Consider the following 21,432-nt stretch of genomic DNA (forward strand, 5'->3'; position numbering starts at 1 on the left):
GGAATATCTATGTCAAAAAAAGTTATTTAAATTACAAAAGGATTTGCCCCAGATCTCCCTTAAACAAGAGATTACAGCTCAGCAGCCGTTTTGGAACCACCTCGAAGCTTCCTGAGGACAGAGATGGTGCCAGGTTCACCTCCGTGTCTGGCATGTGGTGGGCATTCAGTATGACTGGATCAAAGGACTGAATCACACAGTTATGGCAGGAAGCAAGCAGCTGAGCTACATTGGAAGGACTTTCGTGGAAGGAGGCAGCGACTTGGGCTCCCAGAACAATCAGAGTAAGTACAGGGAAGAAAACCTTGACAATTCCTAGAAGTAAGCTCTGGCAACCCCGGAGGGAAAGCTTAGCACATGCCAGTAGGAAAAGTTCTTGAGTCTTCTTTGAGGAAAAACAGGATCCAGGAGGACAGGCTCGACTTACAGATTTAAGATTTGGGTTTGGTCTTGGATTTTTTTCCCCAAAGACCAACAGCATTGAATGTTTTTTTGTTGTTGTTTGTTTGTTTGTTTGTTTTAGACAACACTTAAATATTAAGAAGGTTTAAATTAAAAATGCATTCCCTGCATTTCCTATGCATATATTTACATGACAATTCTGATTTTACCTTTCTAAGTGTGGCTGCTCAGGAAGAAGGACTGTCTACAGGGCTTGTGATTCCTTCTCAGTTCAGATCTCCTCCAGCAGAGCAGAGGATCTGAGACGAAGGAGAAAGCCTCCCGTCACCCCATCCCTTTGTTTTCACCTGAAGCATATCTAAACACAAATGAAAAGCTAGGCTTGGATATAAAAAGTCAAGATGGCCACCATGCATTAGAGGACTGTCTCATTAGAGGAAAGCTGTCCCAGAAAGGCCAAGAACTACTCCTCATCCATGGGGATGCTGTGACGGCAGATCCGGTCGGTTTCAAAGTGCAGAATGTTCTGTCTGGAAGGACCCGTCATCTTTACTGAGGTGGATTCAGAAATGACCTCAATCCTCCTGCAGCACCAACCTCACGATAAAAAACTCACGTTGGAATTAAAGTCGGCTAACAAAGTGCAAACACCCGAGTTCGATTCCCAGCCCATGCACTTCCCAAACAAATGAAAAAACAAACAAAAACTCAGCAAATGGTGCTGCAATAAGGGGATATTCAGATGGAAAAAGAATGAAATGTGACCCCCGCCATACAGTATGCAAAAAAAGAGAGAAAGAAACAGAGGATTTGACAGAGCAATAACCATAGAAAAATTCAGAAAAACATTGAGGCATCTTAAGGCTAATCTGAGCCTGAATCTGGTCGAGTTTATTGTTAAACTGCCTAGATGATCCATTTATAAGCTTATATGTAAAATATGCCAAATGAGAGAAATGCAAAGAGAATAAATGAATATGTTCATCAATTAATTTAGCATGACCAAATAAAACTTACCCAAGAATGCAAAAGCATGAATATGCTAAATATCAACAAAATGATTAGAAAAAATAATGAGCATGTGAATAGATTGCCCAGAGACATTTGATAAAATTGCATATTTACCTGGATATTCTTAAGGTAAAAATTTAAGCATAAAATCTTTTGTACAAGATGTACTCAAGTTTATGAGACATTACATTTAATGACATTACATTTAAGACAAAATACAGACATTTTCAAACAAAATGAGGGTATACGTTATTGTACTCATACTTAAATTATTAAAGATTCTTGCCATTGTGGTGAGTCCTTAAAAAATGGAGGGTCAGTTGGGGAATAAAGAAAGAAAAAGATCACCATTTACATGCAATTTACACATAGAAAATCTAAGGTAATAAGTTAAAAGTCATTTGAGATTATTTAGAAAATCAAAGTGACTGGTTATAAAATTTAAAATAATGAAGAAAAAGCGATCTCTTTTACTGTATCAATGAAAATAATGAATATTGTGTACTTAAGCCACCTCCCTAGTGCTAAACAAATAAAATTGCCAAACTTTAATGCAAAAAAAAAAGTGCAAACTTTTACCATACCTGTGTAATAAACTAAATAAATATCCAACAGTATAAAATTTATGTATGCCATAGAACTGCGACAAACCACAATCTTGAACAAATAGACCAAACGCATTCATTTCTGTTGGGTATAGAAGGAGACTGAAGTTTATGAACACACAGTTTCCCTGAGGTTAATGCAGGGCTTCTCTCCAACTCTCCCTGACATACAGGACTCAGGAAATACCATGGACAATTCTTTTGGGGCAATGGTGCTTGCTCAGAGAACAGAAGAGGCATTCTACCCCTTAAGCCAAGAGCATGTGGACCAAAGAAACATGGGCACAGAGTAGGAAATCCAATAACACCTTGTCTTTCCTAGGTGAGGACAGGGCACTGGTCCACCCCCAAGAAAACACAGGCTAACCTCTGTTTGCTCTAACGTGGGGTCAAGATGCTTCCCTAGTGATTCTGGTGACCTGACAGTCTCTGGGCTCACGGGGTAGGAGATACTATAACAACTCATTTTTAAATGACATCAAGATTCTGACTCAAGTGCAATGACACACCTCCTGTATTTATCTTTTTCTCCTCCAGAGTTCTCATTAAAATGATAGCAGGTGCCAGCCCATGCAAAAAAAAAAAGATAGTAAAGGAAGAAAATAGACACCCTCAACGGCAAAGAGAATAGAAGAGGAACCATTAATGAATAAGTGTGGTCAACAGATTTCTGGAAGACATAAAGCAATTAGAGGAGAGGGAACTGGAGAAACAAGAAAGAGAAAACCACTGCCTAACTAAGCACAAAGCAATACAGACAGACAAGGAGCCAGCTTTCCCTGCAGAACTCCAGAGATGCCTTTGGACCAGAGACCCAGGTAGGGTGGAAGGGAGAGTGGAAATGCAAAACTGAAGGGTCAATGTCAATTCCAAACCAGTGGCTTTGCTGCTTCCCCACACCTCTGCCAGAATGGTGATGGCAAGGAGACTCCCCACCCCGCAACCCTCCCAGGATATCAGAGGTCTGTTTCTGGAGAAATCAAGGGTCCCCAGTACAATACTTATGTATTGGCTTTGGGGGGTCCCCTGAGGAGGGTCTCACCTGATCACCTTCAACCAAGCCAAAGCAGTCACTAAGGTCAGTTTTAGTGCCTTATTCTGAAATATGCACAAAGAAGGAACACCAAATATTTAAAGAAAGCCCCCAAGATGAAAAGGAAAGGTCAAAACAAACAGAAACCTAATCCCGGAGGAAACAGGAAATAGAAGAAGTTTCAAAAAGGCTCTTATTAGTAACCAAAGAAAAGTGTGAAAAGCTCTTCCTTGAATTAGAAAAGAAGAGGTTGCTTGGGAAAGAGAACAATCATGAAATTGAAATATGAATGGGAAAAGCTTAAAATCCAATACAGGGGATGGAAAATAAAGTTAAGAAAATATCCCAGAAAATAGAACTAAAGGATGAAGACATACTTAACAAGAGAAAGAAAATAAGAAAGTTAGATAATGGATCCAGCTGGTCCCACAACTAATTCATTGGAGTTTCAGACGGAGAAATGAGAGAAAAAAGGAAAGGAAATTATAAAACAATCAAAAAACACCTACACAGTCAGTACAGATTTTAGAACATAGGGATAAAGAGATTACTAAGGTCCTAGAAATGCAAAAGAAAAACAAAATCACCTACCAAAGAAATGGAATCAGAATATCAGTCTTCACATTCTAAAAGAACTGGATGGTGGAAGATAAATAAGTCGGATATAGAATTCTAAATTGGAAAGCCCCTTAGAACTCTGAAGATATTTCATCATTATCAGATAGGATGAAGAATCTTCAGACTTGTACCGATGCAAAAAAATGTACCCACTGTTTCTTAAGATGCTTATTTGAAAATATAATCCAGTGAAATGAAGGAGTAAACAAGCAAAAATCTCCTGGAAACAAAAGCTTCAAACTAGGCCCAAAAAACCAAAGTGGAAGCAGGAGGATAGAGAGTCCCCAAAAGAAATCCAAGGAGAAAAGAAAAAAAAAAAAAGGATACAATATGACATAATTAAAGACGCAGTAAAATGTGAACAGCATGGGGCCTGGAGTCAGACTGTCTGGATTTAATTCTGGCCTCTGTCACTGAGTAGCAGGAATCCTGGGCCAGTTTACTTAACCTCTTATGCCTTCATTTCCTGGTCTATAACATGAGAATAATAACTGTATTTACATTTCACAGAGTTGTCAGGAGAATGCTTGTATGGCACTTAGAACAGCACATGGTATACAGCAAGTGCTCAAACGTTAGCCATTATTATGAGAAGGCAGATAAGGCAAGAGAGGAAAAAAGGGAATTAGAAACACAGGGAAATCAGAGTTCTTACAAGAAAGAGTGAAATTATAGGACAATAATTGATTTTGCAATGAATAATACAGCCATAATGAAACAAATACTTCAAGTAGAAATAGTGCTGTATCTATTGTGAGGATGAGGGAGGGGAAATAGGGAGTGCAAGAGAGCTAAATCTTCATTTACCCTAATAGGGAGTCCATAGATTACATAAAGAATTGATAATGAAGAAATAGCTGAAGAGAATATGGAGGTAAGAAGAAATAGACAAAAGCCTTCAATATGGTTGTTCCGGAGAGGAGCAGGCTGTGCAGAGCTCAGTGGCCTGACATCTAAGGACACTTCACACCCACACTCCTTGTAGACTTGTAACAGCAATGTCCCAGCACACAGCCATGTTCTAACAAATATTATGACAGTTTTCTGACAGACAGAAGCCACGAGTCTTGAGGAAGAATGTCCTTTTCCATTTCACACAAGATACAAATGGGCTGGCCACACACCTGGGATGTAAACTCTGAACACAGCCTCACTGGTGAGGCAGGCTCATAATGTAACAGTGTGATGCTGCCCTGAGTGCTGAAAGTAAGTGAAACCCTAGGCCTGGCCTGGCAGGGGACCCTTGATTTCTCCAGAAACATGTTAGCCCTGGTCAGGTGAACAGCCTGAAGGCCAATCTCCCCCTCCAAGCTCCTGTCGTAGAAGTTCAGCCCCCAAGATGGCAAAATGCTCAGTCACTGTGTTGTGGGGTGGGGGCAGGAGGAGGGGGTGACCACCCCCATCCCCAGGCACCTGGCCCTGCCTATTGGCAGATGAGCGTTCAGGGAATGGAAACATGTCCTCCCTTAAGCCAAGCACACTTAGGAGAGGAAGACAGATGTAAAAGAACCCCAGGGGCCTCCCCGGAGTCCAATATAAAATGGCATCGGTGGTTAGCTGCCTCTGGGCACTGTCTATCCACCCCCCACCCACCCCCATCCCCCGCTGCTGCACTAGGGAACATCCAGGCTGATCATCCACAGGGTGTACCCATCAACCAAAGCTTTCTGCTGACTGAATTTCTTGGTCTAAAAGGACCCTGGTCTGGGGAACAATTGTCACCATGTCTTCCTTAGTCCCATGACCCTATCAACTGCTTCTCAGGCTCCAGCTTCAAAGCAAACTGGCCTGGAGCTGCCCTTACCGCACATGCCTGGGTGTAATCAGATGCCCGTTGCTGGCCTCTGGCGCTGGCACCGCGCAGCACGAGAGTAGGGCACAGCGTCCCCATCCTGCGAACGCAGCCGTGCCAGTTCGGTGTTTACTCTGCCTGGAGACCGATGCTGCCAGCTACTCTGAGCACTGGGAGTGAGGGAGCCAGCCAGGATGCTTTCTCTAGATGGACTCCCAGCCACGATAAGTCTGGCATTTCTGCTTATCTCTGAGCCTGCCCCAGGCCTCCGGAGGCATCCACAGGTTCACTTGCTTATCTGCTTTGCTGGGCTCTATCTGCCTTCTGGGGGCCTACTTCCTGCCTCACTTAGAGGAGTGTCCAGCTGTGAAACAAACACCGTTAGAGAAGTCCTAGGACAGAGATGAGCTGAGTGCAAAGCCCAGCATCCTGAGGCAGGGGTCCAGGGAAGGGCTTGAAATCCTTGCCTTTGTATAGCGCTCCAGGACAGAGGGAGGTCCTCATTAACAGCAGAGCCATGGCCTTGTCTTCCTTCCTAGGAGGCTGTTTGCATTTGGGTTGGGAACCTGGCAGTCATCTCCAGGAGAGAGGGTCAAGTAATCTTTCCTTAAGTAAAACTACTCAAGAAATAAACCATGAGGTCCAGAGTCCCCAAAGCCTGGAGCATGTTGCAGTGAGACAGAGAAGGCAATGGCTCTGCCTCTGCCCAATAAGATGCTAGCTCCAGCTACCTGCTGCCCTGGGGAGGCCAGGCCCTGCACACATGGACACACATGCACAGACACACATGCATACCTACTGTGCTTCTTTGGCCAAGCTGTGATGAAAACTATATTTTAAAAAAACTTCTCAGTATCCACCCCTATTTCCTGTTTAGGGAAATCTACCTTGCATAAACAGTCTTGGTAGGAAGTAATGCCCACCATCGGGGATTGAATCACCCCACAAAGACATTTTCAGCCCTAACCCCCAGACCTGTGGGTATGAACCAATATGTAAACAGGACCTTTGGAGATGCTATTATTAAACATGTGGCTAAAGTGACTGAGGGTAGACCTTAATCCAATATGGCTAAGGTCCTTATAAGTAAAGGAAATTATGCATGGAAGTACAAGCCAGAAGTCAGAAGTAGCTTGAAGTCAGAGAAACCCACAGGAGGAGACCAACTGTCATGTGATGGAAGCAAACATGCTAGGTAGGGAACTCTAAGGATTGCAGCAAGCCAGCACCAGAACACCATAGGCTCCAAAGAAAGCATGGCCTGTCGAGACACTGATGTTGGACTTCCAGCCTCCAGCCTCCAAAATCATGTGACAATTAATTCCTGTTGTCTACACCAACCAGTATGTGGTATTTCTCATAGCAGCTATGGCAGACTAAGAAGCCCACTTTTGGAGACAGACTGCCAGATATGAATGGGACTCTGAGGAGCCACTTGGCCTCTCTGCCTCACCATTATCTTCTATAGAAAGGTGCTATAATAGGACTTACCTCATAGGGCTGTTCGAAGAATTAAATGAGATCTCTCCAGCGAAGAACTTAGAACTGTGCCTGGCACACAGTGAGTGCTCCATGAATGTCACCCTCATCACCCTTCTCCCTGTCCCTCTCACTGCACCACACGCTCTGCTCAGAGGCTCTACCTGGGACTTTGAATCTTCAGGGAGTGGTGCAAAGATGAATAGCCCAGTGGGATTTACTCCCAGTGAAGGGAAGGTGATGTCTTGGACAGAATCTTCCTGTGAACAGGTTCACTGCACTGCCTGCTTACCTTCTCCGAGCTGCATGTTGACTTCCCCTGCCTGCCCACCTTCTGGAAAACTCTCTTCCCACTTAGGATGGCCAGAGTACATTTCTATTGCTCATACCTGAAAACAGCCTAACTAAAACATTTCCATTTTCTGTCTAGAACCTGACTTTGCCACTGAGGGGCTGTGTTTGCCAGCTGCCAATTCAGAAAATTCCATTTGCAAATTAGAGCCAGGCCAACCAGTTTTATGCCAGTGCATTGCACTGCCTACCCTTCTACCAAGCTCACCCTCGTAAGGCCTCTCTGCATGTGCAAGGTGCTTTGAGGTGTGTCCTTGCATTCACTTCCCAAATGAGGTAGATGGATTATGATCCCCATTTTACCCATGAAGACACTGAGCTCACAGTGAAAGTCAAGGAGGAAGAAACTGGGTCTTAAACCCCAGCTGTATAGCTCCAAGGCCTGTGTTCAGGGCAGATGAGTACTTGTCCACCTACACTCCCCTCCCCTCCAAATCCATTTGGGACCCCACTCGCCTGCCTTGGCTGGCACGAGTCAGAGAAGTACCTGCAGGCTTTTGATATGAGCTTACTTTATGAGGCTGGCCATGGCCAGGCCCTATATTTAGCACTTTAGATGTAATACCTCAAATAAACCCCACTACAACCCTGTGGGGTAGATTACTATTTATTATCCCCTTATTACCGAGGGGGGAAATCTAGATAACTTAAGTGGCTTGTCCAAAGTCACACAAAAAGTGATTGGCTCCATGTGCATGACCTTATCATTCTGCCACTTTTAGAGACAGGAGGGCCTCAGAGACCATAAAGGGTCAACGCCCTTATTTTGAAGATGGAAACTTGGAGGCCCAGAGAAGAAAAGGGATTTTCTGAAGGTCACACAGCAAGTCAATGGCAAATATAGAGGACTGGATGGTAAAACTCTTGCCCTCAGAGTGGTGACTTATCCCTTCTTACTCTCCAGTGAGATTGGCCTGAGCCCCACAGGCTTGGCTTGGACAATTATCTGAGGAGACAAGGAGGTGACTTCCAGATGCCAATATCACTCGCTAATTCTATTAGAGTAAACAACTTGCCTCACCCTGGCCATCCAGGAAGATAACAAAACAAAAGTCACAGTCCTGCCAAGACAAACCCCACAGTTGTGTTTGGGAATAAAACCTATGATCTGGCTGGCCTCACTGAAGAAGTAGAGAGGGAAATGACAAGGGCATGGAAGCTTGGCATGGGCTTAGGGAGGTCCCCAGGCAGCTCTCAGGCAGCTGATAGGTCTTCTGTATTCAACATTCCTAAACCTGGGTGAAGTTTCTTCATTTCATCTGTTCCTTCCCCACATGCCCAGGCAACATTGTTGCCTAAGCAAAGTCAGATAGCATCAGCCTGAAAATACTAGAGAAGAATAAAAAAGCACCTCAGGAGCCAAATCCAGACCAGCATTCATTCATTCATTCATTCATTTACTCATTCAACATTTAATGAATATTTATTGCATGAGGCCCTATACTTCAATTAACTAACAAACATCGATAAGAAATACTAAACACACCCGTATTATTGAGACCATCTATGACATTGTGTTACATCTTTACATAAATTATCTTCTTTGTTCCTCACAACACTCCTAAGAGGAAGGGGCCATTGTTGTCACTTTACAGACAAGTAGACTGGGGCTACAAGTGACAGCCCCCTTACCAAAGTCAGTGGCCAAGCCTGGATTTAAACCAAGGAAGTGAGACTACAGAGTCTGCACATTTAACCCCTCAACTATGCCTCCTCTCACAAGCTCAGACCTCTGCTGTGTGCCATGGGAAACTCAGTCTGGGTAGGTGCCAGATATTAGTCACTCACTGCTAGATACAGGGCATGGACTAGTCCAGCAAAGGGGAATAGGTGGGATGGGGTGAAACTGTATAATACATGAGTATTTTCAGCCTTCCTTCCTCTTCCCCTTCTATATCTGGTAAAAATCATTTTTCTCCATCTTCTTAAACTCTCTCCCAGCAATCTCTCTGTGCAGAGTTTGTCCCAGGACTTTTTAGCATCAAATCTAAAGAATGGGTAGCCAGAGGCAGAAGCAGAGGATTTGGAGGAGGGTGCATGGTTGATATGGTAGCAAAGCACAAATAGCAGGAAAGGAAAGAAGAGAAGAGACAGAAATAGCAGGCAGGGTCTGGAGGCTTGAGAAATGACATACATGGGGCAGCCCTATGATGCGAGAGGATGGGGTAAAGAAAGGAGGATTTGTAAAAATGTCTGCTGCATGATATGAATGGTCCTCAGCAATCACAAGGATGAATGGCACAGCAGCTGGGCAGCTAGTCTTTGCAGAAATTGAGCCAAGTGGAGCCAGCTAATATTCAAAGTGTAGAATAACTTCTTGGAGGAAATGGACTTGAACTTAGGCTTGAAGGATGGGTGAGATCTGGGGAGGCAGAGGAAAGTGTTACGGAATGAAGGAAAGCTCAGATGGACCTTGGCAGGTGATGGGCATAATACAGGGACTGGCCATGGGCCAGGAGTAGTTGATGGAGGCCTAGCTGATTCAGTAGATGAGATGTGTTAGAGGCTGGAGCTGGATAATAAGATAGAGATGCTTAGACTGGAAGCAACAATATAGAGAGACAACAATCCTATGAGCTGGGGAGTAACATGATCAATCAATGTTTAAGATAGATGGAGTGATACCTGGGGGAGAAAGATCAACTCTGAGGGGACAGGAAGTGATTTTCTGGGCTGCTGGAGTTGTTCTACCTCCTGGCTGGTGGTTACACAGATGTATGCATATATTAAGATTCAGTGAGGGCTGTGGGAAGATAGCAGAGCAGGAAGCACCAGGACTCAGTCTTTCTACCAGAACAACTATTAAACAGGCAGGAACTGTCTGAAACAGCTATGTAGAAACTCTGAAGTCCAGAAGAACACTGCACAGCATCCGGGGAAGAGCAGGAGGAAGAGGCTAATAAACTATAGTAAGAACAGTAAATTGCTTTCTCTGTGCAGTAACTACCAGTGCTCATTCCCCACCCTCGCAGCAGGCCACTGTGGGGTTCAGGCCCTGGTAGCTCCCTGGTGACAAAAAGGGACATAAAAATCCTCTTCCCCAAGAACAGGGGTGAGCACAGCAATTACTGATCACAGCATTTGATTAGCAACTTCAGATTGCTGGGGGTCTACCTCTGAGGGCAGCCATTGTTTCAACCCATCCTGAACAAGGATAGCAGCCTTGAAGAGTTAAGGATGCAGCGCTTTCTCAGGGCTGCAAATCCTGGGAAGGCCAGGAAAGCTCATATTTGGGGAGCTGTTAAAGAAGCTTTAAGGCACTGTTGAGCCCATCCTCACCCCCTTCATGGGTCCCTGGTCCTGTTTTGGCTGAGAAAGACTTATTTGGGAAAGTGTTCTCCAGCATGCCCTTTCTCCCAGAATTTGCCCTCTAGGCAAAAGCAGCTTGAGACAATGAAGGCAGTGTAAGAAGCTACAGAGGTTGAAAGTCTAGAGCAAGAGCTTGTCAGCTTCAAACACCCAAGAGACAGAGGTCTGTTTCTGGAAAACAGAGGGGACAACAAAATTCCTGTACACAGGGAACTCTGAAACAACTAATAAGCAAAAGCCCGGGAGGAGAAAGAGGCCCAGAAAGACAGGAAAAACGCTGACACTGCTTTTAACTTGGACAGACCTTCCTGAGAGGAGAGCTGAAGTTCAAGAAAATCTCTGTCTTATCAACAGATCATCACAAAGCCAAGAAGCAGACACCTCAGGGAATAAATACCAGAGTTAACATTTTAAAATATTAAACTGTACAGTGTAAGGTGGGTCACAGTAGCTCAGGGAGGGACACAGTGGCTCAGCAGGCAGAGTTCTCACCTGCCATGCCAGAGACCCAGGTTCGATTCCCAATGCCTGCCCATGCAAAAAAAAAAAAAAGTACAGTGTGCAACAAAAGAGTACAAGACAAAGAAATGATGGCTCATAACAGAGGAAGACAAAAATTCAGAAAACACCAATGAAGAAGACCAGAATGAGGATATACTGGAGAAAGCCTTTTAAAAATGGATCTTAGGCATGCTCAAGGAGATGAAAGAAAAATGTAGAGACAAAATGAAAGGATATCAGGAAAACAATGACTGAGCAATATGAGAATCTTCGTAAAGAGATACAAATTGTAAAAAGGAACCAGAGTTTTCTGCCAGTTTTGGGTGGTGGCTGCCGCTGGACTTTGGCTACCAGTGCACTGCGGGTCACCCCACGCCCTCCCACACCCATCGCCTACTGCTCCTCGCATCACCACCCTGCCACAGCCCAGCAAGTGGTCCAGATGCAGGCCACCAAGTGTGTGGTGGGGGGAGACAGAGCTGTAGGTAAAACTTGCCTCCTAATCAGTTACACAACCAATGCATTTCCTGGAGAATACATTCCCACTGTCTTTGACAACTATTTTTCCATGTTAGAATAAGTTGGTAGATGGAAAACTGGTGAATCAGGGCCTATGGAATACAGCCTGACAAGAGTAGGACTGATTACGCCCCCTCTCCTATCCGCAAACAGATATATTCTTTGTTTGCTTTTCCCTTGTCAGTCCTGCATCATTTGAAAATGTTCATGTAAAGTGGTATCCTGAGGTGCGACACACTGTTCCAACACTCCTATCATCCTAATGGGAATGAAACTTGATCCTAGGGATGAATGATAAAGACATGATTGAGAAACTGAAGGGGAAGAAGCTGACTCCCATCACCTATCCCTAGGGTTTAGCAATGGCAAAAGAGATCAGTGCATAAAATACCTGGAGTGTTCGGCTCTCACACAGCGGAGCCTCAAGACAGTTAGGTGAAGCTATCAAAGCCGTCCTCTGTACACCCAAACCCTGTCAAGAAGAGGAAGAGAAAATGCCTGCTGCTGTAAATGTCAGAGCCCCTCGTTCCTTATCCTGTCCCACTTGGAACTTTTGTGTACTTAGCTCAGAAATGATGGAGCCCTCGCACTCAATGCCAAGTTTTTGTTACACAGTGGTTTTCCCATAACACCACTTAAACTAATCAGTGATTTCAAGGTTTTGTTTCTTTAAAGTGTAAAAGTTCAGACTTTCACATTCTGTTAACATTTAGCCCTAAGTGACAAGCCTTAAAGTCTTATTTTTCAAAAGCCCCTATTCTTGCTCAGATTAAGAGTTGCCAAAATACTCTTTGATGGAGCAAAATAAGTTCTCAATGGGTGAGAGATTTCAGAGTCAAGAGGTTATCCTGGAGATTATTCTTATACAGATATCCCTTCTTAGTTTATGGTTATTGGAGTGGCTAGAGGAAAGTACCTGAAACTGTTGAACTGTGTTCCAGTTGCCTTGATTCTTGAAGATGATTGTATAACTATACAGCTTTTACAATGTGAACATGTGATTGTGAAAACCTTATGTCTGATGCTCCTTTTATCCAGGGTATGGACAGATGAGTTAAAAAATAAGGGAAAATAAAATAAATAATAGATGGGGATAAGGGGTAAAAGAAATTGGGTAGATTGAAATACTAATAGTCAATAAGAGGGAGGGGTAAGGGGTATGAGATGTATGAGTTTTTTCCTTTTTCTTTTTATTTCTTTTTCTGGAGTGATGCAAATATTCTAAAAATGATCATGCTAAAAAATACACACTATGTGATAATATTGTGAGCCATTGATTGTATAATATGGTTGGATTGTACATGTGTGCATATTCCTCGATAAAACTATTCTTTTATAAAAAAAGAATAAATGACATCAATGTCCTGCACACAACAAAAGTAAAAAAAAAAATGCTTTGAACTACGTTGCATTGTGTGCCACAATCACTAAGCTCTAAACTGTTTTAAATACCTTTGTCTTCAGGAAGACTGTAGCTTCTAACATTAGGAAATGTAAACACTTTCTAACTAGTTTTCAGGTATGTAAAGCCTGAGAGAGTAGCTCAATGAAATGTTGCCATTTAATGTATTCAGTAATTTGTCAATTCATGTTTATTATATAACATTGCACTGTATGTATAATGGAATGGGGAGAACAACTCAACTGTTTGGATCAATTTTTTTTTTTTTTTTTAGTTAATAGTGATTTCTTTTTTTTTTTAAGTTAGTTTATTAGCTTTTGCTGAGATTTTGAACAAAAATCTGATTCTCATGTTTCCTTTAATGAAGTATTCTGCTCTTAGTGATGAATGTATTGGGCTGGTATGTGTGCAGTACTTGATGTGAACAAAGGATGAAGACTATTTGGACAAAATATGAAGTGGAGATTAATTCATACTACAATGTACACTGAAAAAAATTGTCATGGGTTTAATTTTTAAAAGGTTAATTTCTGTCAAATGCAGTAGATGATGAAGAAAGGTCAGTATTATCAGTGTTTTTCTTAAGCTTTTCCTTTCTCCTGCACCTGCCAGCCTTCCCAAAACTGGGCATTTAATTCCTCTTTGAACTGGTCATTCTCACAGTTGCTTACTTGAACTTAGTAAATGCTTTTCTTATAGAACTTTTCCTTAATAAGCAATATGTCTTCTTGTATTATAAAATCTGACAAAGATTAGAATTTTGTTTTGTTGATTAGCAAAAATGCCTTCCCTTGTTTTCATGTTACTTTACTGAAAGCTAATATGTGCTTTCCTTTATAATAGGTGTAAAATCATGTGCAGCAGCTTTACAGGTTTTAAAATATTTTAGGTATTCTGAAACTCTGACCCTTCTTAACCTCACTGTCTTGTCAGCTAACCAACACTGTAACTTGACTAATATTGACTGTGCCCTTTACCTCACCTTCATGGACAAATACTTTCTCTATGGCTTTTCTTAAGACATTCCTTGGGGTCTGTGAGGTTCTATAAGCTCAGTGCTAGTGTTGACAGTGTTCTATTGTTCTAGTGTTCTAGTGTTGACATCCTATTTACTGGCATGAACACAATGTTGGACCATTGAACCACTAGAACAAAATTTTTTAATTGACATTTGCAGAACTGTGGAGTGTTTTTACATTGATCTTTTACTAATGCGATTAGCAGTATGTTTTACATTTATGACTTAATAAATCCTTGAATCATAAAAAAAGGAACCAAACAGAACTACTAGAGTTTAAGACCACAATAACTGAAATGAAAAATGCCGAGAAGGGTTACAAGAGCAGACTGGAGCTGACAGAAGAAAGAATTAGTGAACTCAAAGTCAAGGAACTTGAAATGACTCAGGTTGAGGAACAGAAAGAAAAAGGAATTATAAAAAAAGTGAAAATAGGCTAATACACCTCTGGGACACCATCAAGCATACAAATATACGCATAAAGGGAGTCCCAGAAGAAGAAGTAGAGAAAGGGGCAGAAAGAATATTCAAAGAAATAAAGACAGAGAAGTTTCCAAACTTAGCAAAAACATGATTATACACAGCTAAAAAGCCCAGAGTATACTAAACACAATAAAGATGAAGCACCCCACCCCTTCATATATTGATCACACTATCGATTGCAAAGAACAAGGAGAGCATCCTGAAATCAGGATTAGAAAAGCATGTTACATATGAGGGTTATGTACATAAAAATATGTTATGTACAAGGGAGTTCCAATTAGATTGAGTGCTGATTTCTTATCAGAAACCATGTGGCAAGAAGGCAATGGGTTGATGACCTTGAGGCTTGCTCTTATGAAATTTATTTTTGTAATGGAGAAGCTAAATCTACCTATAATTATGTGTAAGAATTACTTTCAGAGAACCTCTTTTGTTGCTCAGATGTGCCTCGCTCTCTCTAATCCCAATTCTATAAGCAAAACTATTACATGGGACATAACGTCTGGGTGTAAGTATGCCATGGAAACATGGGATCGACAATGCTTACCTAACCAAAAGGAGGAAAATAAATGTAACAAAATAAGGCATCAGTGTCTAAGAGATTTCAGATAGAGTCTAGAGGCAATTCGGGAGGTTACTCTTATATAAGCTTCAGCTGGATATTGATAATTGCTATGGTATGCCAGCCCCAATCAACAGAAACAGGTATTCCTGTAACCTTAAAAAACACCCAGCGGTCTATTTGAAACTCTATACAAGTTTCACTTACTAAGTTTATTTCTCAGAAACTAAAACCTCCAGATGGTTCCTAGGCCAAATAAGTCCTGAAACCCAGAGTTACTAGTCTCTCCAAAATCATCAACCAGTTACATTCCTTACCCCATAAAGTTGACACCCCTTACCAACATGAAGAAGTTAGAATGGTCATTGCTCATATATCCCTAAAGAATGGCAGAAGGATCAAAGGAGAAGGAGGAGTTGTAAAAAAAGAATATAGGATTTAACAAATGAGTATGTTAATATTTGTTTTTATATTAATCATATTAATATTTCTATTAATTATATTAATATTTATTTTTAGTCTCCAGTGTCTTGGAGCAGCTAGAAAGAAATACTTGAAACTGTGGAGCTGTAACCCACATTATACTTTGAAATTTGTTCTAAAATTTACTTGTTAAAATGTACTGTGAAATTTATTGCTTTTTTTAATATATGTCATATTTCGTAGTAAGAAAAAAAAAAAGAAGGCAATGGGTTGAAATACCTCAAGTGCTAAAAGGAAAAAACTGCCAAACAAGAATTTCATATCTGGCAAAATTTCTTTCAAAACTGAGGGAGAGATTAAGATACTCTCAGACAAATAGAAGCTGAAAGAGTTCATCACCACTACACCTACCCTACAAGCATTAGCTCCTCATACTGAAGGAAAGGACACTAGACAGTGGTTCAAACCAGCAAAAATAAAGACCTATGATAAAGGTAGCCATTTGGGTAATTATAAATGCCAGTATTACTGTAGTGTATTTTTTAATATGTAACTCTACTTCTTACTTCCTACAGTTGCTAAAATGCAAATGCACAAAAAGTAATGATACATCCATGGCTTTGGGCATACAACATAAAAGATATAAGTGGTAACAAGTACAAAAAATGGTAGGGGGATGGAGGGGTGTAGGAAAAGTATATGTGTAAACAATATCCAGGTCAAAAAGAGAAGGTACTCAATATGGTACAACACATAAAGGCAAATAAATATAAAAATGGGCATTGGCAGAAAAATTGAGGGACAAGAAATGCATAAAATAAAGGCAAAATAGCAAAATGGAAGAAGATAGTTCTGCACTATACTAGTAACTTCAAATGTAAGTGGATTAAACTTTCCATTCAAAAGGCAGATATTGGCAGAATGGATTTAAAAAAGCATGATCAACTATATGCTGTCTTCAAGAAACTCACCTTAAATTCAAAGATACAAGTTGAAAGTGAAAAGAGGGGGATAATATACCATGCAAGTCATAACCAAAAAAGACAAGGGATAGTTATGCTAACTATCAGATAAAATACACTTTATATCAAAAACGGTTATGACAGACAAAGACAGTCATTATATACTGACCAAGGGGACAATTCAACAAGAAGATGGAACAATATGCACGAACAGCAGACCCCCAAAACATATGAAGCGAATACAGACAGATTTGAAGGGAAAGACTGATGGTTCTACAGGAATAGTAGGAGACTTTAATACACCACTTTCAATAATGGGTAAAACATCTAGTGAGAAGATCAATAAAGAAATAGAAAACTTGAGAGGAGAAGCAAGATGCGAATTAGTGAGGTATGGAATACAGTTCGTCCTCAAAAGCAGCTAGTAAATAGTCAGGAACAGTACAGAACAACTGCTGGGGCCAAATCAGTGACAGAACACATGGTGTATACCAGTTTAGACAAGCTGGACCAGCTGAGCTCCCACAAGACATCACACTGGTCCATTACATTGATGATATCAGGTTGATCGGGCCTAGTGAGCAAGTAGTAGCAACTACTGTAGATTTATTAGTAAGGCATTTGTGTTTCAGAGGATGGGAGATAAATCCAACAAAAATAGAGGGGCTTTCCACCTCAGTGCCTCAGTGAAATTTCTACGTGTCCAGTGGTGTGGGGCATGTCGAGATATCCCTTCTAAGGTGAAGGATAAGTTGCTGCATCTGGCCCCGCCAACAATAAAAAAAAAGAGGCTTTTTTTTATTGAGACTAGTTGGTCTCTTTGGATTTTGGTGACAACATATTCCTCATTTCGGTGTGCAACTCCAGCCCATTTATCAGGTAGCCAGAAAAGCTGCTAATTTTGAGTGGGGACCTGAACAAGAGGAGACTCTGTGACAGGTCCAGGCTTCTGTACAAGTTGCTCTACCACTTGGACCACATGATCCATCACATCCAATGGTGCTGAAAGTGTCAGTGGCTAACAGAAATTGTATCTGGAGCCTTTGGCAGGCTCTTATAGGAGAATCACAACACAGACCCTTAGGATTTTGGAGTAAAGCCTTACCATCTGCTGCAGATAGCTACTCTCCTTTTGAGAAACAGCTTTTGGCCTGCTACTGGGCCTTATTAGAGACTGAATGCTTAACCATGGGCCACCAAGTTACCATAAGACCTGAGTTGCCTATCAGGAGCTGGGTGTTGTCAGACCCACCAACCTATAAAGTTGGGCATGCATAGCAGTACTCCATTATAACATGGAAATGGCATATACAAGATAGAGCCAGAGCAGGTCTTGAAGTCACAAGTAAGTTACATGGGGAAGTGGCCCAAATGCCCACAGCCTCCACTCCTGCCAGATTACCTTCTCCTTCCCAGACCAGAGCTATGGCCTCCTGAGGAGTTCCTCACAGTGAATTGACTGAAGAAGAGAAAACTCGGACCTGGTTTACAAACAGTTCAGCACGATATGCAGGTACCACCCAAAAGTGGACAACTGCAGCACTACAACCCTTTTCTGGGGTGTCCTTAGAGGACCGTGGTAAGGGGAAATTCTCCCAATCAGCAGAACTTCGAGCAGTGCACCTGGTTGTTCATTTTGCTTGGAAGGAGAACTAGCCAGAGGTGCATTTGTATACTGACTCATGGGTTGCTGCTAATGATTTGGCTGGATGGCCAGGGACTTGGAAAGGCCATTATTGGAAATTTGGGGACAAAAAGGTCTGGGGAAGAGGTATGTGGATAGACCTTTCTGAGTGGCCTAAAAACATGAACATATTTGTATCCCATGTGAATGTGCACCAGAGGGTGACTTCAGTAGAGGAAGGTTTTAATAATCAAGTGGATAAGATGACCTGTTCTGTGGATACCAGTCAGCCTTTTTCCCCAGCAACTCCTGTCATTGCACAATGGGCTCATGAACAAAGTGGCCATGGTGGTAAGGAAGGAGGTTATGCATGGGCTCAGCAACATGGACTTCTACTCACCAAGGCTGACCTGGTTACAGCCACTGCTGAGTGCCCAATTTGCCAGTGGCAGAGACCCATACTCAGCCCCCAATATGGCACCATTCCCTGAGGTGACCAGCTGGCTACATGGTGGCAGGTTGATTACACTGGACCACTCCCTTCATGGAAGGGGCAGCAATTTGTTCTAACTGGAATAGACACATACTCTGGATATGGGTTTGCTTTCCCTGCATGCAATGCTTCTGCCAAAACTACCTTCCATGGTCTCACAGAATGCCTTATCCATCATCATGATATTCTACACAGCATTGCTTCTGACCAAGGAACACACTTCATAGCAAATGAAGTGTGGGAATGGGCACATGCTTATGGAATTCTCTGGTCTTACCATGTTCCCCATCATCCAGAAGCAGCTGAATTAATAGAACAGTGAACGTCCTTTTGAAAACTCAATTATGGTGCCAACTAGGTGGCAATACCTTGAAGGGCTGGGGTAATGTTCTTCTGGAAGCTGCATATGCTCTGAATCAGCATCCACTGTATGGTACTGTTTCTCCCATAGCCAGGATCCATGGGTCCAGGAACCAAGGGCTGGAAATGGGAATGGCACCACTTACTATTACCCCTAGTGATCCAAGAGGAAAATTTTTGCTTCCTGTCCCTGCGACCCTGAGCTCTGCTGGCCTACAGGTTTTACTTCCAAAAGGGGGAGTGATTCCACCAGGAGAAAAGACAATGATTCCATTGAACTGGAATCTAAGATTGCCACCTGGTCACTTTGGGCTACTCATGCCCCTGGATCAACAAGCCAAGAAGGGGATTACATTACTGGCTGGGTGATTGACCCTGACTATCGGGAGAAACAGTACTGCAACTACACAATGGAGGTAAAGAAGAGTTTTCCTGGAATATGTGAGATCCCTTAAGGTGTCTTTTAGTACTACCAAGCCCTGTGATTAAAATCAATGGAAAACTGCAACAACCCAATCCAGGTAGTACTACCAATGGCTCTGAAACGTCAGGAATGGAGGTTTGGGTCACCCCACCAGGCAAAGAACCACGGCAAGCTGAAGTGCTTGCTGAGGGTAAAGGAAACATGGAATGGGTAGTGGAAGAAGGTAGTGAACAATATATACTATGACCACGTGATCAGTTACAGAAATGAGGACTATAATGCTGTTTTGCTCATGTTATAGTATTTAAGTTGTAAGATATCTAGTTTAAGAATGAATATTATCCAAGGGCTTGCACCTTATTCTGGGGAGATGTAATGTGTTTCCAGTTGTACGCAGGAAAGTTGAGTATTGTTAGTTGAGGAAAAAATGTGTCTTTTATTGTTTTCTATTTAGAAATTAAGTATGGTTTAAGGTGATGTGTATAGCTGCCAAGTTGAGGAGGGGTGGACTGTCATGGTCAGGTTCATGTGTCAACTTGGCCAGTTGGTGGTACCTGTTTGTGTGGTTGGCAAGTGCTGCCCTGTCTGTTGCTATGAGGACATTTCATAGAATTAAATCATGATCATTAAGTCAGCTGCATCCACAGCTGATTGCATTTGTAATCAACCAAGGGGAGTATCTTCTGCAATTTGTGATGCTTAATCTGATCACTGGAAGCCTTTTAAATAGGATTCAGAAGAGACAGTCACTCTTCTTGCTTCAACTGGCAAACCTCTCCAGTGGAGTTCATCCAGACCCTCCATTGGAGTTGTCAGCTCCACAGCCTGCCCTATGGATTTTGGACTCTACATTCCCATGGTTACATGAGACACTTTTATAAATTTTATATCCACAGATATTTCCTGCTGATTTCTCTAGAGAACCCTGACTAACACAATAAGAAAATCAATTAATGTAATACACCATATCAACAAATCAAAGCAGAAAAACCACATGATCATCTCGATTAATGCAGAAAAGACATCTGACAAAATTCAACATCTTTTCTTTATGAAAACACTTCAAAGGATAGAAATAAAAGGGAACTTCCTCAACATGATAAAGGGAATATACAAAAAGACCACAGTTAACACCATCCTCAATGGGGAAAGACTGAAAGCTTTCTCCCTAAGATCAGGAACAAGACAACTGTCACTAACACTGTCACCATTGTTATTCAATATTATGCTGGAAGTTCTAGCCAGAGCAATTAGACAAGAAAAAGAAATAAAAGTAATCCAAATTGGAAAGGAAGAAGTAAAACTCTCACTGTTTGCTGATGATATGATACTATATCTCGAAAATCCCAAAATCCACAGCAAAGCTACTAGAGCTAATAAATGAGTACAGCAAATTGGCAGAGCACAAGATCAACATGCCAAAATCAGTAGTGTTTCTATACAGTAGTAATGATCATTCTGAGGAGGAAATCAAGACATTATTGTAAATAATTCAATTTACAATAGCAACCAAAAGGATAAAATATTTAGGAATAAATTTGCCCAGGGATACAAAAACCTATGCACAGAAAACTACAAGAAATTGCTAAAAGAAATCAGGGAAGACCTAAATAAATGGAAGGGCATATCGTGTTCATGGATTGGAAGGCTAAATATAGTTAAGATGTCAATTCTACCCAAATTGATTTATAGAGTCAATGCAACACCAATTAAAATCCCAAAAACATACTTTGCAGAAATAGAAAAACCAATAACCAAATTTATTTGAAAGGGCAGGTTGCCCCAAATAGCTAAAAATATTTTGAGAAAGAAGAATGAAGTGGGAGGTCTCACACTACCTGACTTTAAAGCATATTACGATGCTACAGTGGTCAAAACAGCATGGTACTGGCATAAAGATAGATGTACTGACCAATGAAATTAAATAGAGTGTTCAGATGTAGACCCTCTCATCTATGAACAATTGATTTTTTTTGTTCTACATATATAATCAGTAATTCACAATATCATCACATAGTTGCATATTCATCATCATAATCATGTCTTAGAACTTTTGCATCT

General features: G+C 41.6%; 1 protein-coding gene and 1 pseudogene across 4 annotated transcripts in view; one reads left to right on the forward strand and one right to left on the reverse strand.

Annotated features, from left to right (window-relative positions):
• Window positions 1-21,432, reverse strand: part of MYLK3 (myosin light chain kinase 3) — a 68,387-nt gene that overhangs the window by 36,560 nt on the left and 10,395 nt on the right. The window contains exon 1 of one of the 4 annotated variants that reach the window (XM_077132312.1): window positions 5,474-5,941. The exons of the other annotated variants lie outside the window; for them this stretch is intronic. Coding sequence (XP_076988427.1) covers window positions 5,474-5,560 — 87 coding nt within the window. The 5' untranslated portion in view covers window positions 5,561-5,941. Of the gene's footprint in view, window positions 1-5,473; window positions 5,942-21,432 lie in introns of those variants that run through there. 4 annotated transcript variants of the gene reach the window in all.
• LOC143660275 (ras-related C3 botulinum toxin substrate 1 pseudogene) lies at window positions 11,544-12,130 on the forward strand (annotated as a pseudogene).

This window comes from Tamandua tetradactyla, chromosome 16, assembly GCF_023851605.1.
Source record: "Tamandua tetradactyla isolate mTamTet1 chromosome 16, mTamTet1.pri, whole genome shotgun sequence".
In the NCBI taxonomy this organism is placed as follows: domain Eukaryota; kingdom Metazoa; phylum Chordata; class Mammalia; order Pilosa; family Myrmecophagidae; genus Tamandua; species Tamandua tetradactyla.